Genomic DNA, 17,895 nt, shown 5'->3' with positions numbered 1-17,895 from the left:
ACCAAGAAGCCAAGTGTGCTGCTAAGCATCCTACAATGTACAGCATACTTTCCCTACTCCCCCCACCCCAACACACACTGCAAGGAAGTATGTGGCCCTGAATGTCTGCAGTGCTGAGATTGAGAAACCCTGCATTTTCCCTAGAAAAATCAAACTTGCATGTGTTTGTAAACATGTTTATTTTAAAATTAGGGAACTTACTTTATAGTTTGAAGCAATAAAAGTAAAGCCACCATACAGCTATGTTAGTTTGGTATATAAATGCAGTATGTAAGTATAGCATATGAGTAAATTGCATATATAATGACACTTCAAACAAATTCACTGCGAGAAATAGAATAATACAGAGATCTGCTTCTCAGTGAGATGGAGTGTTGAGAGTGGCAACTGAGAAAAAGGCAGTGATGATTCTGTTTGGATAAAGGCCTCCTGGAACTGGGCCATATCTTAGGTTCAAATAGGGGGAGCTCATTTATCAGAGAATGGAAGTGGTGCCTTCTATGTGGCATCTCTATCAACCAGCCAAGAAATGTGGGAATGGTTGTTCCGGAGCTTCCTACATTGAGATAAGGAATATGAAGAGACGAGACTGACAAGGTCATAGTCTTCCTGGACTATGTATAACAAATGGAAGTTGTCTGACAGTAAGTGAGGTGGGCAGAGAAAGCTGTGAGTCCAAGGAGACCAAGGCGGGTTCCAGTTCACAGGACACAGTATCAGAGTGGAAAGAGTTACACAGAGAAGGAACTTTGCAGAGGCAATCCCTGAGTATGAAGTTGAGTACTGATCCCATACAAGTGAGGAAACTAACCAAAGGCAGTGGGGAAAAAACACTCAAAAGGATTGAGTTAACAGTGTGGGACACTAATAGGGTCAAGAATGGTGCCTGTCTTAACAGCCAGACTGGAAAACCTTCTGAGTCACACACACGGCATTGATCTCTACCCCCTCAGTAGTGGGGAGTCGTTTACCATAGACTGAGTTCTAGCCTCATCTAAATCTTAAAAACAGTACCCAAAAAGGTCACACTCTTTTCAAGTAATTTAACTGTGTCCCATAACAAAGTTCAAGAATATGTATAGGAACACAGAAATATTTAACACCCTCAAAAGGCAAAATCTATGGTGTCTGGCATGCAATAAAAAATCACCAGTCTTGTAAAGAAGCAGGGAAGTGTGGCCCATTATAAAGACTGATGATAAAAGATGTTTTGTTTCTGAAGAGTTTGGCTAAGTTTAGCAAAGTCTGACAAAATAAAAAAAAAAAAGTGGTAAAACGGTAAAATCTTGAAGATTTCAAAACTTATTATAAAGCTAGCATTGCTGGCTTTTATAAAGGTAGACATATAGACAAGTGGAATAGAATAAAGAGTCCAGAAATAAACCCCTATATATCTGTAGCTGTTGTGGTTTGAGTTGTGTCCCCTCAAAAAGGTATATTCAAGTCCTAAACTTCCATACCTATGAATGTGACCTTATTTGGAAATAGAGTCTTTGGGGATATAACCAAATTAAGATAAAGTCATTAGGGTAGACTCTAATCCAGTATGACCTCATATCCTTATAAGGGAAGGAAAAGACAGACACAAAAGGAAAATAGCTATGTAAAGATAGAAACAGAGATTAGAATTATGCTACCAGAATCCAAGGAACACCTGGGTCTACCAGAAGCTGGAAGAGGCAAGGAAAAATAAGATCCTCCCCTAGAAGTGTTGGAAGAAGTATGGCCCTACCAACACCTTGACTTTAGACTGTTATTTGTTTATTTATTTTTAATTTTTTAAATGTTTATTTTTGAGATGAGAGAGCGAGCAAGCGGGGAAGGGGCAGAGAGGGGGACAGAGGATCTGAAGCAGGCTCTGTGCTGACAGCAGAGAGCTCAATGCAGGGCTCAATCTCACAAACCGTGAGATCATGACCTGAGCCAAGGTCGGATGCTTAACCAGCTGAACCACCCAGGCACCCCTGATTTTAGACTTTTAGAGTCCAGGCTATGAGAGAATTAACTTGTGTTGTTTTAAGCCACCTAGGCACCTAGTTTGTTATGGTACTCCTAGGACACCATTACAATGGCAATTGAGTTTTTAGAAGGCTGTTAAGTTTATTCAGTGGAGCTAAGAATGACTATGGCAGAGGAAGCTGGGGACAGCTGGATTTCCAGATACAAAAGAATGAAGTTGGACCCTTGCTGCATACCACATGTAAAAATTAACTCAAAATGGATCAATGACCTAAATATAAGAGATAAAGCCATAAAACTCATAGAAGAAAACATAGGGATACGTCATCATGACCTTGAATATGGCGGTGGAATCTTAGGTATGACACCATAGCACCAGCAACAAAAGAAAAAGGTAAATTAGACTTCATTAAAATTAAAAACTTGTGTATATAAGGATATTGCCAAGAGAGTGAAAAGACAACTGGCAGAATGGGAGAAAATATTTGCAAAACTATGTATCTTATAAAGATTTAATATCCAGAGTATATGGAGAATTCTTACAACTCAACAACAGAAAGACAGCAGCCAACTTAAAAAATGAGCGAAAGACTTTACTGGTCATTTGTTAGAAGAAGATACAATAATGCTCAATAAACACGTGAAAAGAAGATGATCGACATTGTTCATCATTAAGAAATGCAGATCAAAACCTCAGTGAGTTACCACTTCACATCTGTTAAGGTGGCTATAATTTTGTTACAAGAGGAAAATGGGCACCTCGGGTGGCTCAGTCTGTTGAGCGTCCAGCTCTTGATTTCAGTTCAGGTCATGATCTCGCGGTTTGTGGGTTCAAGCCCTGCATCAGGCTCTGAGCTGGGCGTGGATCTTGCATAAGATTCTCTTTCCCCCCCTCTCTCTTTGCCCTTCCCCCCACTGTCTGTCTGTCTCTCTCCGTCTTCTTCTCAAAATAAATAAATTAACTTAAAAAAAAAAAAAGGAAAATGTTGGTGAAGATGCAGAGAAATTGAAATTCTTATATGTCGCTGGTGGGAATGTAAAATGGTGTCAGTGCTGCAGAAAATAGTGCTTCCTCAAAAAGCTGAACATAAAATTTCCATGTGACCAGCGGTTCCACTTTTATATATATACCCACAGTAATTGAAAGCAAGGTCTCTGGGCTCCTGGGTGGCTCAGTTGGTTAAGTGTCCAACTCTTGATTTCAGCTCAGGTCATGACCTTATGGGTCCTGAGATTGAGCCCAATGTTCAGGCTCCATGCTGAATGTGGCACCTGCTTGGGATTCTCTCTCTCCCACGGTCTCTGCCCCTCCTTCTCTCATGCAAGCGTGCGCTCTCTAGAAATAAACTTTTTTTTTTTTTTTTTTTAAAGCAAGGTTTCAAACAGATACTTGTATGAATTATATGTACATTATTCACGGTAGCGAAAAGGTGAAAACAACCCACATGTCCGGGCACAAATGAATGGATGAAATGCAGTGTATACATCCACTGGATTATTCATCTGTAAGAAGGAATGAAGTTCTCATATATGCTGTAACATAAATGAACCTTGAAAATCTTATGCTAAGTGAAATAAGCCAGACACAAAGGACAAACACTACATGATCATTTCTTTGAAAATAGCTAGAATAGGCAAATTTACAGACATAGGATGAGTTAGAAGCTACCAGTGGCTGGGGGAAAGAAGATTAGGGAGTTATTTCTTAGGAGTTACAGAGTTTCTGTTTGAGGTGATAAAAATTTTTTGGAAATAGATAGTGGTGCATAACATTGTGAATGTAATTAATGCCACTGAATTGTACACTTACAAATGGTTAAGATGGCAAATATTATGCTTTATATATATATATATATATAAATTTATATATATATATATATATATATCTATCTCACCATAATGAAAAAAGGAAATCGATGGCAATAGAATTTTAAAATATCTTTGAATTGATACATTTGATTCATATTGCCTTTATAACAAATTTAAAACAAAATCAGTATTATTTTAATGAGTGGAACCAATATCACAGTATTATAAAGTCAAAAATTTAAAGAACATTTTTATTTAAATTTATAAATGTGTTATGGGCATCTATCCTATTTATGACTGTTTTTGTTTATGCTTTATTTTTTAAATAGAATGTAAAAGAGATGAGAGAACTCCATGATCAGGCAGGGCAAAGAAACAGTTTTGAACCGTTCCTCAGTCTCCACCCCTAAAGATAACTTCTGCCCTTTATCTGATAGTAGCACACTGGTTTTAGCACTGTTCTCGACTCTGTGTATTCTCTGAAAGAGATCCAGGAAGAGATTGGCATGCTGGTCATTTGCTAGTCTGAATAAATGCTACATATTAATAGTCCTCTTCTCCTAGCACTGAAAGACATACGTGAAAGTAAGAACACATATTTGCAAATTGTATTTAGTTTTTAATTGATTTAATGTTAATTTAATCTTTCCTAGTATAGGAGTAAAATGATACTTAAAATCTTTTATGTAATTTCTTTTTTTTTATGTAATTTCTGAAAAATGGACTATAGTGGTAGAAAAGTGAAGAATTTTGCATTTATACATGCAAAATATATTTGTTTTAAAAGATTAGTGCTGTAGAATTGATGAAATTATGTTTTCCTTTTAAAGGCCTGACATAGCTTAAATGGTTCTGCATGGGTTAGGTCAGTTAGTGTGGTAATTAAAATTGTTAGTAGTGCAAATAGCTAATATTTGATTGCTTTTTAATGAATAAATAAGAGTTCTTTAAAAATTTGGTCGACCTAAGTCTCCATTTATGGTTTTAAGCCCTCCATTTTTAATGTACAGGAAATCACTTGTTAAATTTTAGAATCTCTGCCTCTGAATAATTTTAAGTAATTTCTTACATGTAAAGATTTCAACTACAACTAGATTTGCTGGCATTAAAAGAAAATACTTTGATGATAATATGGCTTAAACCCAGTGCAGAAGAGAAATAAATGATCTATAAGGTTAAATGATCTGTTTGATTATAATTAATTTTTTTTTGTTATTTTATGACAAAAAATAAAGTTTTTTGAGTTTTATATTTTTTGTTACTTCATCTCATTCCAAAAAATGTACTCTAAAGAATGTGATCATCCAGAAGAAAATGTGCCTGGATACTGAAGAGTAGGTAATTACACAAAAGATTCTGGATGAGTTTTCTCACTTAGCTTGGAAGCTTCCAGCAAATTATGCAGACTTGCTGTGCCTGTCTCTGGCTGTAGACAGATGATTGTGCTGTTTCGTAAGACATATTATGCAAGATGAAAAGCCATAAAGTATAATTTATTAGATAAAAATTATATTTTGGAGCAACACATGAATATCACTATTAACAGTACATTCTATTTAAATAGTACTTTCTATTTCTCATTGTTCATTTATGTGATTTTAGATGTTGCTCTCAACAGTTTTCTAAAAGATACAGTCATCCCCATTTTTACAGATGGTAAAATCAAGATTTGGAAAGACTTGGCCACTGGGCCAGTATCATACAACCATTAAGTCATGGAAGCTGGTGTTGGAACCTTTATCATTTTGGCTCAAAAATCAAATGACCTTTCTCTTCCACCACTTAGCAGCTACTGAGTGTGTGTGTGTGTGTGTGTGTGTGTGTGTGTGTGTGTGTAACCTAAAAAGGACTTGATAACTTAATTCTTCTAGTAAACATGTTCAAACACTTCTTGCAACATATGGTATACTTCTAAGTACAAATAAAGTTGCATTTTAAAAAGTTTGTTACCTAAATTCTAATTTTACCATCATAAAAATTTTTTAATTTTTCTTTTAATGTTTATTTTTGAGAGAGAGTGTGAGTGGGGGAGGGGCAGAGAGAGGGGGAGACACAGAATCTGAAGCAGGCTCCAGGCTCTGAGCTGTCAGCACAGATCTTGACGCTGGGCTCGGATTCACGAACTCTGAGCTCATGACCTGAGCCGAAGTTGGATGCTTAATCAACTGAGCCACCCAGGTGCCCGTATCTTCATAAAATTTTTAATTGCACCAAATAATTGAATTTTGCTGTGTTTTGAGAAATACCATCATACTAACTGAAATAGCAAAATTATATTTGACTTACTATTTTAATGTTTTAACTTTCACGCTGGTGTAAGAACAGTTTCCAGGAGGGTAATGGTATGTTTTAAAGATCATAGGTAACATATTTTCAAAATATGTCTTTTGGAGCACATAGCAAAGGATAAATCACTATTTATTATTCTGATTGTAAAAATGCAGTTGGGTTTTTAAAAAGTCTTTCAGCCACAGTGCCTTTTTTTTTTTTTTTTTGATGAAACAGCAAAACTGTATTTGATTGTTGGATATGAAATTTACTGTCGCATAATTAAAAGGGACTGCTTCAGAGAAAGAAGCATAAAAATAAAATGTGATTTTTTTAATATGAAATTTATTGTCAAATTGGTTTCCATACAACACCCAGTGCTCATACCAACAGGTGCCCTCCTCAATGCCCATCACCCACTTTCCCCTGTCCCCCACCCCCATCAGCCCTCAGTTTGTTCTCAGTTTTTAAGAGTCTCTTATGGTTTGCCTCCTTCCCTCTCTGTAACTTTTTTTTTCCCCTTCCCCTCCCCCATGGTCTTCTGTTAAGTTTCTCAGGATCCACCTAAGAGTGAAAACATACGGTATCTGTCTTTCTCTGTATGACTTATTTCACTTAGCATAACACTCTCCACTTCCATCCACATTGCTACAAAGGGCCATATTTCATTCTTTCTCATTGCCACATAGTACTCCATTGTGTATATAAACCACAATTTCTTTATCCATTCGTCAGTTGATGGACATTTAAGCTCTTTCCATAATTTGGCTATTGTTGAGAGTGCTGCTATAAACATTGGGGTACAAGTTGCCCCTATGCATCAGCACTCCTGTATCCCTTGGGTAAATTCCTAGCAGTGCTATTGCTGGGTCATAGGGTAGATCTATTTTTAATTTTTTGAGGAACCTCCACACTGTTTTCCAGAGTGGCTGCACCAGTTTGCATTCCACCAACAGTGCAAGAGCGTTCCCGTTTCTCCACATCCTCGCCAGCATCTATAGTCTCCTGATTTGTTCATTTTAGCCACTCTGACTGGCGTGAGGTGATATCTGAGTGTGGTTTTGATTTGTATTTCTCTGATGAGGAGTGACGTTGAGCATCTTTTCATGTGCCTGTTGGCCATCGAGATGTCTTCTTTAGAGAAGTGTCTAGTCATGTCTTCTGCCCATTTCTTCACTGGATTATTTGTTTTTTGGGTGCGGAGTTTGGTGAGTTCATAGATTTTGGATACTAGCCCTTTGTCTGATACAGCCACAGTGTCTTTAAAAAATACTTTAAAACAGTGATGACACACTATGGCCATCTTTCTTTTTCTCTTCAGGTTTTTTTAGTCTGTGTGTCCCTGTATGTCTGTGTTTTTCTTAAATGTTTTAATAGGAAAAATAAATAATACAAGAAGTAATAATAATGTTAAAAAGTAACCATTTCATATCCAAAGCCTATGTGACACATATTAGGTGGTCATTGGTGCCACTTCATGTTAGCTTTTAGGTAGAGATTTGCTTTTCATTGTGCCTGGCCTGGAATTGTGTTTTTGTGTTTTTAGTTGATTTGATAACAGGCTTTTTGTTGTTTGTTTTTTTTTGTTTTGTTTTTGCAGAAAAGGAAATATTTCTTAAACAAATGAAACCATATTATTACTTCATTTTTATACTCTTACTTTCCAAAATTTCCTGGTTTTATAATTATCTTGTCTGGGGGCCAGAATTTTGTTGTGACTGCTTTGGTTCTGTTTTTTAAAGCTACCCAGATTGTAGGTTTCTTAAAATTTGGTCTGATCTTTGTAAGTTCAGTACTTTTGATATTTTAATCTCTAAGAAAATTTTTCTACCTTCATTCTTTATGAAGTGAGATTGGCTAAACAGCATGTATTTTCTTTCTAATAAACCTTTCCTGAGCACCTACAATGCACTAGGCCCTATGCTGGCTTCCAAGGGATCAATGCAGATCCCAGGCAGGGTCTCCCTGTCCTTGAGGGCTTATTGTCTAGTAGAAGGAGATGTGCATGTAAACAAATATAGACGTTACGACATAGAATGTTGATGTGGGATGCACAAAAGACAGATTAATCAGTCCCTACCAGCAAGGACATAAGATGAGAAGTGTGGAAAGAACTCATGGAGGAAATGGCTTGAGCTGAATCTTAAAAGATGAATAAATGGTTTCTGGAAGGTTTAGAGTATGATGGAGTCCATGGTATTAAAGACAGCATGACGTTCAGTGTCTGTTTAGGTAATTAAAATAGTTCCTTATAATTTACGTATAGAATATGAAGGCAAACATTTGGAAGTTGAAAGAGACCAGACCTTGGAGGGCATGTGCTGAATTAAAGCTTATATGTTTCACCTTAACCAGCAAGTACACTTAGGAGGTTTTGCACAGGGAAATACTGCCTTTTTAAATGTCTCCCTGTTATGTCTTTGAAACCTTACAAACAAACCTGTGAGATTAGTCTATCTTCTTTATAGATGACTCAACAAAGATTAGTCATTTTACCAAGGTCACACAGCTGCCAGATGTCGTGACCTGTTCTTTTGGACTCCAGCACCTGCTCTTTAAACTATCACTCTACATTGATTACTGCTAAGGAATTGGAGCTTGGAATCGGTGGAAGCACTTAGGAGGTGACAATAATCTAGAAAGTGAGGCAAAGTTCAAGAGAAGAGAGAATTCTTTGAAATGAAAGGGCAACAGAGTGCTAGCGGGAAGTTAGGATGTACTTCCTAGTTATATAATGAGGGACGGGGAGAAAAAGAGTTTCAGATCTATTGTTTTTGGCATAGAAATGAATATAATAGAGGTACAGAAGATGCACTTTTGGGGAATAAGATCACAAGTTTGAGGTTCTGAAGGGACATCCAGATTGAGATATTCAGTAGAAAGCAGGAAATAAATATGTGAAGCAGAGCCGGAGTAGTCTGGGCAGAAGGTAGAGGTTTAGTAGAGTTTTGAGCATGAAGAGGTAGCAGAAGCCAGGGGGAGCTGGATTACAGAGAAGGAGGTAAAGTCGGGGTGACGGATGGTTGCGTGGGAGAAAAGGAAGGGTCGGAGTATTAGATGTCCTGCTGCAGTCAGAGAACTGAGGTAGCATACTCGTCAATTATTGTAAATAAGTGAGGGAACTGGAAGAATAGAGGAATGTAGTCCTAGAGAAAAATACTGCAGTTTAGATTCCAGAGGTAGAATCAGTTTTGTAGAAGGTCTAAGCAATGGGAGCAGTATGCCAGGATAGGGTATGGAGTTTGGTTGTGGAAGTCAAGAAGGCCAGATTTTTTTTTTTTCCCAACGTTTTTTATTTATTTTTGGGACAGAGAGAGACAGAGCATGAACGGGGGAGGGGCAGAGAGAGAGGGAGACACAGAATCGGAAACAGGCTCCAGGCTCCGAGCCATCAGCCCAGAGCCTGACGCGGGGCTCGAACTCCCGGACCGCGAGATCGTGACCTGGCTGAAGTCGGACGCTTAACCGACTGCGCCACCCAGGCGCCCCAAGAAGGCCAGATTTTTATATGGGTTGTCTACATAGATGTTGAAAATCAATCACGATGAAGTAGGAGTTTGTACAAAAAGAAAGACTGAACCATAACTCCCAAACTTCAGTCAGAAAGTGAGAATGAGGGCTGCATGTGACTCTTGACCTTGGGGTCATAGAGTTCAAGCCCCACTTTGGGGGTACAGTTTACTCAAAACAAAGAGTGACCACAGATGATTGCAGCAACCTAGGAAGGGTGTGTGTGTGTGTGTGTGTGTGTGTGTGTGTGTGTGTGTATGGAAATATATAGTATGTATATATACTTGTATTTATATTTATAGGTGCATAACAGGAACTTCAAAAAAGGAAAGGGCTTTTCCCCTTCAAGGGGAAAGTAATGGCCAAAAGTCACAGTGTAAACTGTGTGAATTCATTCTGTGTCTCTGAATTCAGCAGAATGGTGGATTTGGGAGGACAGCATCCACTTTAAAGGAATGCTGTAGAAATAGTGTTCTCAGGGGGAAAACCAGATTTCAGTTGAAGGAAGTAGGAGGTAAATATCTGTGAGAGCTTGAGAATGAAGAGTTTCCGGTAAGGCGGATTCTCAGCAGCAATGCAAAGCCTTGGGAAGAGAGTCTTTCTAGACAGTGAAAATCAAGAGGAAGGAGGCACACTCTTCTGGATATTACCTATAAGGAGATAGTGACTAGAAGGTCTTGATTTTTGTTTTTTTTCGTAATTGAGTTACAATATTATTAGTTTCAAGTGAACTGCAATAATCATATGTATATAGTGAGAAGCGATCACCGTAGTAAGTGTAATTAATATCGGTTCCCCTACAAAGCTGCAGAAAAAATTTGTTTGCTTGTGATAAGGAGGCTTGCATTCTTATTGGAGGCTTAAAGTGACAAGAATAACAGAACTGGTAAAAATTGACAATCTTTGCAGTTTATGCCTGATCAGCTAAGACTTTCCCGTTAGAATCAGAAACTCGATGAAGTTACAGTCTTTGTTAGGATTTAAATTATATGCTTCTGAGATACTATTGGATTTTCATTGCGATAGCCAAATGGGTTGTGAAAATTAAGTTGTAACACACCTTCTCCTGGCTAGTTTAATCTAGAGAAAATGAGAATATGATTATCTGGAAATGAAAATGGGTTAATTAATACTTAAGTGGTTAGATGTAAAAAGCAAACCTTTCTTATTCCTTCAGTTTTTCTTGACCACTCACTTAGATGTATTCTCTATAATCTTGGCTTTTTGCTGAATTTCTTTGATGGGTACTGAAACACACTGGCACCTTGAAGACAGTGGGTAACCAAAAACAGGAATGTTTTGTTTTGCTTTCTTTCCTTGGCTGTTACTTTTTAAAGAGTTACGCAAATGGGAATGACTTGTTCTGTTTTATGATAACTCTAGCCTTAAGTTTGTAAGACCAATCTTCTCAAAAAGTTACTACCCTATTTACTAAGTTGCTTTTTCTGATCCCACATAACATCCTCACTCCTTCACCCCCCAACTCCAAAGTTGGAATGGTGTCTCAATTCAGTGCACTCTGTTGTTTTCTTATGTCTTAAGTTGGCTCTATGTTGTGTAGGAGGCATTCTTGTACTTACCAACCCCCATAAACATTTTGAGGGCAAGATGTGTACCAGATTCAAGATTTCCAGGTTTCTGGCAAGTTGTTGACTTAGTCAAGTGGCCTCTCCTAATTATCTCCTCCTTGAACCATTTTGTTCTCCTTCTCTCTGGTCCGTGTTGACCACTTCCCTCCAAAGCTGTGATGACTCCCTGGCTCCATGCGCAGCCATTTGGCTTGTTTTCCATATCTAACCGTAACTTCCCTTCCCTGTATGATTTTTCTTTTCTCTGCTCTCATATAAATTTCCCCCCATGAATTTCAGTACACCGTGCTAAGACTTGAGCTCCTACTATTTTCTTCCTCACAGAGATTATTTATGATGGATGTTTCATTCATATTTATTAAGAGCCTACATATACCTGAAATCTCAGTTGCCTTACAGCATGTGATTTTTATCGTTAGACTAATTCAACTTGGTAAATCCGCAATATGGAGGAATTATTTTCCTAATGGTGCCACATTTCTTTTTTCACCCTAATAGCTGAATTTAGGACTTCATTAAACAGAGCAACGATTTAAAACACAACAGTAAAAACTAAAAGTTTAAGTAACTTTTAGATTAATGCAGATGTTTTGTATTGGTTACAGTTATAAGTTGACACAATAATTGGCTTTCAGGTAAGTTGTAGAGAAGTGGCATTAATACTGCTCTGCCCAAAGTCGCTCTTGAGTCTGGGGTTTGCAGTTTGTCCTAGAGAAACTGAGGTTTCAGAGAAAACCAAACCAAAACCCAACTTTTAAAACTTTTAAGAATGAAAATGTACGTGTGATGAATGTTTAGGTTTTGTTGGAAGATTATTTTAGGTCACATACTGTTTCTTTCTAACGTACTTAGAAGGAAAACCAAAACTTTTTCAGTATGGGATTTAAGCTAATTGAGGCAAGGACTTTTAATTTTGGTGATACTTTTTTGGATAGGACAATTTCAACTAGGGTTTACATCTGTATTGTTTTTTATTAGCTGCTGACCCTCTCCTCATTTTGTGGGTGTGGCTGGGAGTTAGGCCGTGGTTGCTATTGGCTGTAGCTGAAAGTATCAGAAGTTAACGTTTCCTCTGGTGTCCTTGTTTCTGTCTCTCCTGTGGTTTTTTGAGTGTCCTTAGAGACCCTTTTTGTTCAATAATCTGAACTTAGCCATTTTTTCCATTGTAATCTCTTACGGTGTGCATGTGTAAACCCCTGTGGATGTGATGGTAGCATTTGGAGGGAAAGGAAGCATTCCATAATGCTATGATTAGTTCTCAGTCTTTCAGTGAGGTCATGACCTCCACAAGTGCATCTCACCACTTCCTGAGGTGAGACAGAAAGGCTAGAGGAGACTGGAGTTCGGGATTCCTGTTCTTCCATGTCAGTTAGGTGCTGGTAAAAGCCACGTTGGTTGAGCACTGGTAAAGTAGTCTTCCTGGAGGACAGGCGCTTGGTGACAGAATGCTCTGGGTGTATTTCACTCTCATACTGAGGGGAACACAAGAAGAGTTTCTCCAGTCTTCACCCTGACACCCTTGTGGGGCTCCCAGGGTAAAGCTCATGAACCCATGGCAGTGATGGCCCCCATTGCTGTGTCCCTGGGAGCTTTTGTCTGCAAGCTAGTTCGCATTCACATCTCTAGCAATTACACATCTTACCCTTAAGTTTTCTTGCCCTGCTGGCTACAGCCATGGTTTCTGTGTTCAGGAAGCTGTGATTCTCTGATTTCACCTCTCTCCCTAGTTGTCAGGGTGGCAGTTGGCCATATGACCTCAATTCTCTGATAAAATAAAGACTATTTGATTTTCAGTTTGTGCATCTTTTCTCTTGTAAGGAGGGACTGATGACTCCAGGCTCTTGACATGTTGGACTGGGAACTGGAAGTCCTGTCTCTTCCCATGTGGGATACTTCTTTTGCTTTTTGTATACCAAGGTTCACAGAGTAGCCCTCAGTGTTACTGAGTTCAGATTCATTGTGGTTCTCAGAGTGTTTCTTCCTGTGACTGGATTGATATTTCTTTCAATAAAAGTTTCCACAGGCCTTTATACAGTTCATCTTTCAGGTGCTTCTATCTACAGACAACTCGCTAAGCTCTGGAGCGTGAGCACACGTGCATGGACATCTGAAGAACATCTTCAAATTTTGGCAGCTTTCTTCTTTGGGGAGTGATGCCAAATTTGTGTTATATAGTAGTAACACAGTTTAAATCTCATTTAATCCACTTTTACTTTGATATTTCCTGATACTTATCTGTTATCCTATTAATATGAAGTATCTAGCCAAAAAACTTTGTGTTTGTTATTCTAGTATTTTCTTGTATTTACTAACTCAGAAAACTTCCTTTCAGTCCCGTAGTGTGGATAAGCAACATGCTGTAATCAATTATGACACTTCTACAGATGAACATTTGGTGAAAGATTTGGGCAGCCTAAATGGGGTAAGTGAAGATTTTCTCTTTTGCCTTATTTGAATATTTTTTTAATATTGTAAGTAAACAGATCAGGTTACAGTTGCTATTTGTGTTATATTTCCTTCTCTTTAGTTTGCATTTTACTTTCTTTCTGGGGGTTTTTTTTTTTGGTTGTTTTTTTTTTTTTTGTTTTTTTTTTTTTTTGCGTGCATGCACAAGTTGGGGAGGAGCAGAGAGAGAGAGAGGGAGACACAGAATCCAAAGCAAGCTCCAGGCTCTGAGCTGTCAGCACAGAGCCTAACACAGGGCTTGAACCCACAAACTGCGAGATCATGACCTGAGCCACACGAAGTTGGACACTTAACCAACTGAGCCACCCAGGCACCTGGGTTTGCATTTTACTTCTAAAGGCTTATTAGGTACGTGGCACTTTGGGGACCATACAGTAGAATATGGAATGAGCCCATGTTCCCAAGAAACTGTATAGGCAGTAAATACAGGAATGCAGACGGTTGCTGGTTCTTATTTTCCATAATGGTTAAAAAAGACTTCTTTAAGGAGATGAAATGAAATTTGACCTCACCGGATGGTTTGAATTTATATGTGGGAGAATAGTGGAAAGCCATGGCAGTAAGTATGAAAAAAAGGACTCTTGGGAGCCCAAGAAGTATAGGTTAACTTAGAAGATAAAGGTGAAAACATAGTTTGATGCCAGCTGCTGGAGAACTTTCTGTGCTAGAGTAAAAAAGACAGGAAACACATCCATTAACCTTAAACATGTGACTTTGTGATCTAAACACCAGTATTCATTATTGCTATTCTGTATTCCTGCTTTGAAGATATTTTTGTGTTACTGCAGTGAGTTTTTTTTCCTAATTCTTCATTTGGTCTTTCCACATTGTTGGAACATAACTAGCCACAGATTAAGAGAATGCTGAAGTATTGAATAATTTCTTATTTTTTAATTTTCTAATAGCCTTGGTAATATAAGCTGATGCAGTATTTGTCTACATCTGTGCTGTTGAAATTACTAAAATGAATTTAACAGAAACTAAATGTATCCCCACTGCTTCCAACTGCCACTGCTTTTTGAAATATACATTAAACTTTATGCAGATTTTGGGATGAGCACTGGGTGTTGTATGGAAACCAGTTTGACAGTAAACTTCATATATTGAAAAAAAATAAACTTTATGCAGAAATTGAACAATTATAGTGAAACATTGTTTTCTTGTTCTAAGTTGCCCTGGTACTGAAGGACTGATGTTTAATCTTTGAGATACTTCGTTTTTCTATTAGTTTTATTCTAGCCTTTATTTGTTTCTCATGGCACACAGAATTAAGTCTCAATTCAGGGTTGAACCAAAATCCCTCACATTTGACACTTTTCCAGATTCCTGCTCCCTTGGGCTTTCCCTTGTCCTGCCTCCCGAATAGTAGTTCTGCTGCTGTCCGGTCTCCTCCTCCGAATACTTTGTTAGATTTTCTTCAACCTAGTAGTTCTCCCATCTGCCTTGTCATTTAGAAAAGTTGTACTTCTAAATTTATGAGTCAAGCCCAGATTCCACTTCTTCCTGAAGGGAAGGAACAAAGGAAAGGTATTTAGGAATATTAACTTGCTGACGTCATTAATAACACGTGGAGCAGATAAAGCAGAAACAGAGCAGACTAGGTAGAAACCGTTCTAACGTGAGACAGGCAAGTAAGCTACTGTGATTCCCAGCTCCTAGTTGCAGAACTTCCTTCGTCCTTCTCCACATCTGTAAGCCTTTGTTTTAATCTTGATTTGGGGTGCTTTCTCTGCTTTGTATTACATCTTCTTTTACTTCTCTGTCACGGTGTTGAGTCATGAGCTCCTGAACAGTCATGAACGTTTGCTCAGGAGTCTGCACAGTGCACGAATACAGTCAGTCTTTTTTTGATGAAATTGAATTTATTTTCTTTATTAAGGAATTTATGGAGAAAAATTTTAACTTCTGTATGGGGACTATTTTAACAATGTTATGTTCTGGTTTTAAGCCAGAAAGATTGATCTTTACCACAGTGCTGTGCATAGATGTCTTTACATTATTACCTTGGAAAATAATAAGTGAGAATTACATCACAGTGTTTTATTCTTTTAAAAGACTGTGATCAAATATAAAAATTACTTGTTTTTCATTATAAAAAGAAGTCAGGTGAAGTACTTCTAAGTTTCTCTAGGTTGACCTTTCTTCATAATTCGATTATACTCAGTAATTCTGTGGAAGATAATAACTCATAGGGGGCAACATTTGCATTTTGAACTTGAAATCAGTACCTAGATTTGAATGTCAGTCTGTAATTTACCAGTCCTAAACACAGGGACAATCACTTTCTGAAATTGGTTTCCTCATACATCTTCATATTTGTGAGTGTGAGGACTGACAAGTTCAGTTCCCTTGTTTTAGCTTTCAGATAATGAAATGGAAATTCCTGCTCAGTAGTACTGGCGTGGGGATGCAGCCTGATGACAGTACGTGTGAGTTTGTGCCTGTTATGGAACTTGGGAGCATCCGTCACACAAGCGATAACTGTGCTCTGACCTAGATGGCAGCCTAGAGAATACACCAGAACAGAGTTGTGAACCACCAGCTGCCATGCGCTTAATCCATAAGGAGACCGTTTGCTCTTCATATTCATATAACTCTAGAAATTTGAGCATGAGGTTAACAGCAGTAATTTTAGAAGTCAGGGGACACGATGCAGTGGTTATGAGCCCCACTTGAATTCTTACCAGTGACGTAACTGTAGACGGGTTACTTCATTTTTCTGTTCCTCAACTTTTTTAATGTTCGTACCAAAATGGCGTTTCTCTCAGGTTGTACCAAAGCTATAAATAAGTTCATAATTGTAAATGATTAGAACAGTACGTGGTGAGCATTCAGTAAGTGCTGGCGGTGGTGGTGTGGCAAGCAAAGCAGTTAAAACGAGTTCAGCACCCTGGAGCCTACATGCTTTCCAATGAATCCACTGCCTTATTTTTTTTAAAAGCACGTACCAACTAACCCCAACTTATAAATAACTCTTAACTGTGACCACTTTCACTCCTCCCTTTCATCCTACCCTAAAAGAACACTCCCAGGGGACCTAGATTTATGCTTGATGTTATTGCTACCAAAATGAGATTGCTCTGCCTAAGGAAGCTGGAACGGGTTTTGTTGCTGATGTTATGGTGGCCTGTTTCCCCGCAAGCCCCTGGAAGCTTCTCCTGTGAGAACCCTTATTTGCCTTCACTTCTTCCTGCCTCCCTCTCCCACTGGGGCACTTGCCCCTCTGAGAGCCACTGTGGCCTCTGCCATGTGCCTCCCGTGGCATTCTACCTCTGGCTTTTGTTCTAGGCTGCCCCCTCGACTCCCTGTGTTCTAGCTTCTGCTGGATCCCCTTTTCGCACTGGAGTTTCTACCAGCATCAGACCACAGTGGCGTAGAGTGGAGAGAGTATGCAGAGGAGAGGGAAAAAAGAGATGACTTTTGTCTCTGGCAGTGTGATTGGGGTGGTTACGCCCCTGGCCGCTCACTCTGTTCAGATTTCCCAGAGCGTTAATACAATACACAGTGGTTATGTGGTTTTATGCAATCAGTTATGCAATTTCGTTGTATGTCAAATAAATAGATGTTTTCTAGTTTGGTTTGCTTCTATGAGCTAGTGGTTTGGAAGAGGGAGTTTGAAGAGCTGGCCTGGCTCAGGCACCCATACTTCCTTGAGTTGGAGAGAATGTGGGATTTGTAGTTCAGAGACCTCAGTGTGAATCCCAGCTCTTACTCCACTTATGAACTCAGATGTTTGTCAATTCATTCTCTGTGCCTCCTTGTTGTTGTCTGTTCCTCCTACAAGGCACAAGTGTGATCAAATGGTGTTGACGTAAGGAATCAACCCTATTTTTCCCCATGTTTGACTTACTAAAATGCTCCATAATTGATTTACTTAAATGATTTTTTTTTTTTTTTTTTTTTTTTTTTGCCTGTTGCTCTTTGAAATTTTCTCTCCTCCTTGCGTAATTTCAGACCTTCAGGAGACTTTTTCCCTTCAGATGTTTTCACTTGCATTTTTGTAAGCTGAAACTCTGCGTTTGGCTCATATTTCCTAAGCCTTTTTAGACCTTAGGGAATATTTCTGTCATAAATGCCAGCATATTAAAAGTGTATGTTTCTCGTTCTGCAAGTACCTACCTAGTACGTATGTTAAACACACAGTTGGTGCTTAATAATTAAGAGAATTGAGCTGTCTTAAGCTTTGCGTGGATCTGATTGGTCATGTTAAGTCTTTTGAGTAAAATGGTTGTTTAAGTTGAAACAATTTTAAGTAAAACTGGCTTAGAAGTGTGGCATTCCTTGTACATCAAGT

At 38.4% G+C, this 17,895-nt stretch overlaps 1 protein-coding gene across 10 annotated transcripts in view; it reads left to right on the top strand.

The window, feature by feature from the left end:
• CEP170 (centrosomal protein 170) overlaps positions 1-17,895 on the top strand; it is a 125,331-nt gene that overhangs the window by 34,906 nt on the left and 72,530 nt on the right. For all 10 annotated transcript variants that reach the window (XM_053209291.1, XM_053209290.1, XM_053209289.1 and 7 more), the window contains exon 3: positions 13,468-13,557. In XM_053209291.1, coding sequence (XP_053065266.1) covers positions 13,468-13,557 — 90 coding nt within the window. The remainder of the gene's footprint in view (positions 1-13,467; positions 13,558-17,895) is intronic.

This window comes from Acinonyx jubatus, chromosome E4, assembly GCF_027475565.1.
Source record: "Acinonyx jubatus isolate Ajub_Pintada_27869175 chromosome E4, VMU_Ajub_asm_v1.0, whole genome shotgun sequence".
NCBI classification, from domain to species: Eukaryota; Metazoa; Chordata; class Mammalia; order Carnivora; family Felidae; genus Acinonyx; species Acinonyx jubatus.
This window is presented reverse-complemented; position numbering and strand designations above follow the sequence as displayed.